This window comes from Aplysia californica, unplaced genomic scaffold, assembly GCF_000002075.1.
Source record: "Aplysia californica isolate F4 #8 unplaced genomic scaffold, AplCal3.0 scaffold00100, whole genome shotgun sequence".
Taxonomy (NCBI): Eukaryota; Metazoa; Mollusca; class Gastropoda; order Aplysiida; family Aplysiidae; genus Aplysia; species Aplysia californica.
In genome coordinates, this window is record NW_004797370.1 from 667,096 (window position 1) to 670,830 (window position 3,735).

General features: G+C 40.1%; 1 protein-coding gene across 6 annotated transcripts in view; it reads right to left on the reverse strand.

Annotated features, from left to right (window-relative positions):
- The window catches only part of LOC101861199 (legumain), an 11,839-nt gene extending 8,104 nt beyond the window's left edge, over positions 1-3,735 (reverse strand). Inside the window, exons 1-2 of one of the 6 annotated variants that reach the window (XM_005095298.3) lie at positions 3,648-3,735; positions 2,480-2,677 (exon numbers count right to left, since the gene is read on the reverse strand). In XM_005095298.3, the coding sequence (XP_005095355.1) occupies positions 2,480-2,608 (129 nt within the window). In that variant the 5' untranslated portion in view covers positions 2,609-2,677; positions 3,648-3,735. Of the gene's footprint in view, positions 1-2,479; positions 2,697-3,347; positions 3,613-3,647 lie in introns of those variants that run through there. The other 5 variants (XM_005095297.3, XM_013080801.2, XM_005095295.3 and 2 more) reach the window with 5 other exon arrangements.

Genomic DNA, 3,735 nt, shown 5'->3' on the forward strand with positions numbered 1-3,735 from the left:
CTCTCTCTCTCCCCCTCCCCCACCATTTTCATGCCTCAAAGGATACCAGAAGCCACACCTTGTAATAAAACAATCAGTGTTAATTAATGAAGATATTGGTTCAGGTTTTGCAATGATTGCTTTCTCTTCTCTTGATGCAAGTTTAACTGTGTATGGATGTATGTGTGTGTTTGTATGGACGCGTGTGTGTGTGTGTGAATGTGTATTTGTGTGTGTGTGTGTGTGTGTGTGTGTGTGTGTGTGTGTGTGTGTGTGTGCGTGTGTGTGCCTGTCTGCTTGTGTGCACGGGCATACGTGCATATATTATATGTCTGCAAAATTAAATTGAACATTAGATTACTGCCGGATCAGTGGCGACCTATCAAACGCATGCTGTCTAAAATCTACAAGACAAGGGTGGGAAGGTGGGATGGGCGGGGTAGGAGAAAATTGGTCTAAAGATATGAAACGTACAGCAGTACTTATCGAGAGACAAAACACAGTGGGTAGCGAGATAGAGTTATCATGTGTCAGCTTTACATTGTCATTTGTTCTTGGCATTTTATAGATGCTGGGTAGTGTTTGTAAGTGAAAAGTTCCATATCGTTAATAGCGATGAGCGATCACTTGATTAGACAAAAAACAACTTTTCCACTATAGGAGCATAATTAACATAACTTTTGAATCGAAGTGGCATCCTTGAGTTGTGAAAGTAAAGAAATTGAATGAAAACATATAATAAATTTCTGTTGATTGTTCATCACCCCCCCCCCCCAAAAAAAAAGAGAAATATCTCATTAGATCTATTTCCACTTTGAGCAAAACGTAATTATTGCTTTTAAATTCAAACGCTCTAAGGGAACAGTAAAATTGTAAATGGGCTGATTCATCAATGTAATGCTCATAACTATTCCTAAACTGCATGCGGGGAACTGCTGCTTTTTGCCATGTTTCCTAATCGTTATTTTTCCTCTACTTCTTTTGTAAGTTTCTCACTCTCTTGTGACCCACCGTTTCCGGGGTTTACACGAAAATAAGGCAAAGAAGCATAGATGGCACTGTTGCAAATGTATTGTCAATTTGTTTTCCAATTTGGCTGTCTTTATCGAGGCCAGGAGCCGGAGCCATAATAATGCCACGCCGCGCAGTTAAAACGGATTAACGAAAGGGACTATTGATAGGACGATAAAAAGTCGGTGAAAAAACAAGCAGTAACGGCAGCCATGAGATTATTAGAAGTTGGTCCCCTTAAACTTTTTGAGGCAGACTTTAACTAGTCTAAATCAATGTTTGTGATTAATATTGGTAAAATGAAAAAAAAAAAAAAAAAGGTTGTCGTGATCAGCGACCCAAAATTAGTCAATATCAAGCGGGGAACACCAAGTTATTTTTATTTATTTATTTGTGTGTGTGTGTGTGTGTGTGTGTGTGTGTGTGTGTGTGTGTGTGTGTGTTTTGTCAAGGATTGACACTTAAACGACCGACGCTAGATCTGGGTCTTCGTTAAACTGACAGTTTGTCGACGAGAGAAGGATGTTATCCCTGTCAAGCAGGATGGACTCCCACTTTCAGAATAGTCTGAATTGTGTCGAGGAGGAAAGGGGGGGGGAGGGGGGGGGGCTTGCTTAAAACGGTAACTGATACCTGTTTGTTTTTTTCTTTTTCAAACCCTAGCTCGAAAACAGGATGCTGTATTATAGTGGCAACGTACTGAAGTGTCATTGTCTGTGTTTGTAGTATTATGTACATGCATTATTCATGCATTTATGTATTAATGTAGTCTATGTTTTGTGTATCCATGTACGCTATTGTAAAATACATTTCCCAAGAAAATTTTGTGGAATGTTCGTTTTTCTTTTATTCAGTAAATACATTCCAAAGAAGTGACAGTCAAGGAAAACTCATTTCGAAGGGGGTGGAATAAGTGGAATTTATTATTTTCAGTTTTAGTTTTATTTAGTATTACAAAGAAGCGACAACGACTTTTGTGAGTTGAGAAAGCAAATATAAGTTGATCTAAGCACTAAGTTTTACGTTGTCTTTCAAAGTGTACTCAGGCACATAGTTATACAGTGTTTAGTTTTCTCACCGTTTTGTTGAATATCTTGTTATGTTAAACGATATCGTGAGAGTGTGGGAAGAGAGACGGAGAGAGAGAGAGAGAGAGAAAGAGAGAGAGAGAGAGAGAGAGAGAGAGAGAGAGAGAGAGAGAGAGAGAGAGAGAGCTAGATCTAGAGAGGGAGAAAGAGAGACAGAGAGAAGACTAGTGTGCGTTTAAGTGTGTGTGTGTGTGTGTGTGTGTGTGTGTGTGTGTGTGTGTGTGTGTGTGTGTGTGTGTGTGTGTGTGTGTGTGTGTGTGTGTGTGTGTGTGTGTGTGTGTGTGTGTGTGTGTGTGTGATATGCGCTACACAAATTTAATGTATACAATATCCATGCATTTTATATGAAAGTATATAAAGTATACAAAGTTAAGAGGTGGATTTTACATAGAGAGATTTACCTGAGAGAAGTAGTTGTAGTAATCTTTGGATCCGGCGACTATCAGCGCCCAGTTCTTGCCGGACTCCACCCTGACCACAAGGACCACGGCCAGCAGGACTAGAGAGAGGGCTCCGTGACGTAACGCCATCTTCTCTGACTTGTGTCCAGTTGATCACTCTTCCGCAATATTATAATGATACCGTTTGCTTCTTTCTGGCTACTTGTGTGAGAAAAATTCCATATAAATGTAGAACCTATACACTAAAACAATGTCATAAAGCAGGACATGGGGTGGGGGGCAGACAATGACCAATCTGTTTTCACAAACACAACGCGGTGTGCATGTGATTTATGCTTAATAAACCTTTTCCTTTCCCTTAAGTTTCCAGGCCAAATTGCCAACTGTTATGTTCTTGTTACAGTAAAAGGTTTGTGAAGTCAGCGAACTTCTGCCTGTTCACAGTGTACACGTCTATCTCCTAAAACTGTGTCATTCTGTTAGCTGAGATAGTCTCACGCTCGACTACGAAGCCGACGTCCATGGTTGGAATCCTAAACACGGCATTCTTAAACTCGTGTTGTTTTGTGTCTACCGAATTGCATCGGTCTTATCGGAGATGGAACTTAAGTTCAGAGGTTCCAACTTGTAAATATAACCTTACAGCGTTGAAAGGAATGTTAAAACCCTCACCCTTACAATCTTTCTACTTTCTACTTATTAAATTGAGCTAACTTTTGGCATTCCCATAAAACACACGAAAGCGAGCAGCAATCGATGAAAGGAGGGAGATTAAATTTATCCGTGAGAACAAGATAACAACACCCCAGTAAAAAATCTGAGACACTCGATGAAAAAACAAATTTCTCCTCTTGGAAATCGAACTCACAATTTTAGACTTCGACGGCGAAGAGCCTAACCACCTCACTACAAATACCGAGGAGACACTGCTGGAGACAAAGATCTTACTTCAAGTAAGTGAAAAGCAAATGAATTGCAAAACAGAAGCGAAACAAAGGAAGTTTAGACAACTTTAACTTTAACGACCTCATTCACCAAACTCCCAGGTCCGTCTTTTGAGGTTAGACTACAGCTAACTATGCCTAGATCTGTGGTGTGCTCGGGCAATAACAAGGAAGTTAATAAGGAACGTAGCACAGGCGGAAAATACATGTAGTTAAAAAATAACCTTTCTTTAAAAACATTTGAGTGCGTCATAGCCACAGGCATCTTATATCTAGACGACCGAGCGCACTCGCTAACTGAAACAAGCGGAG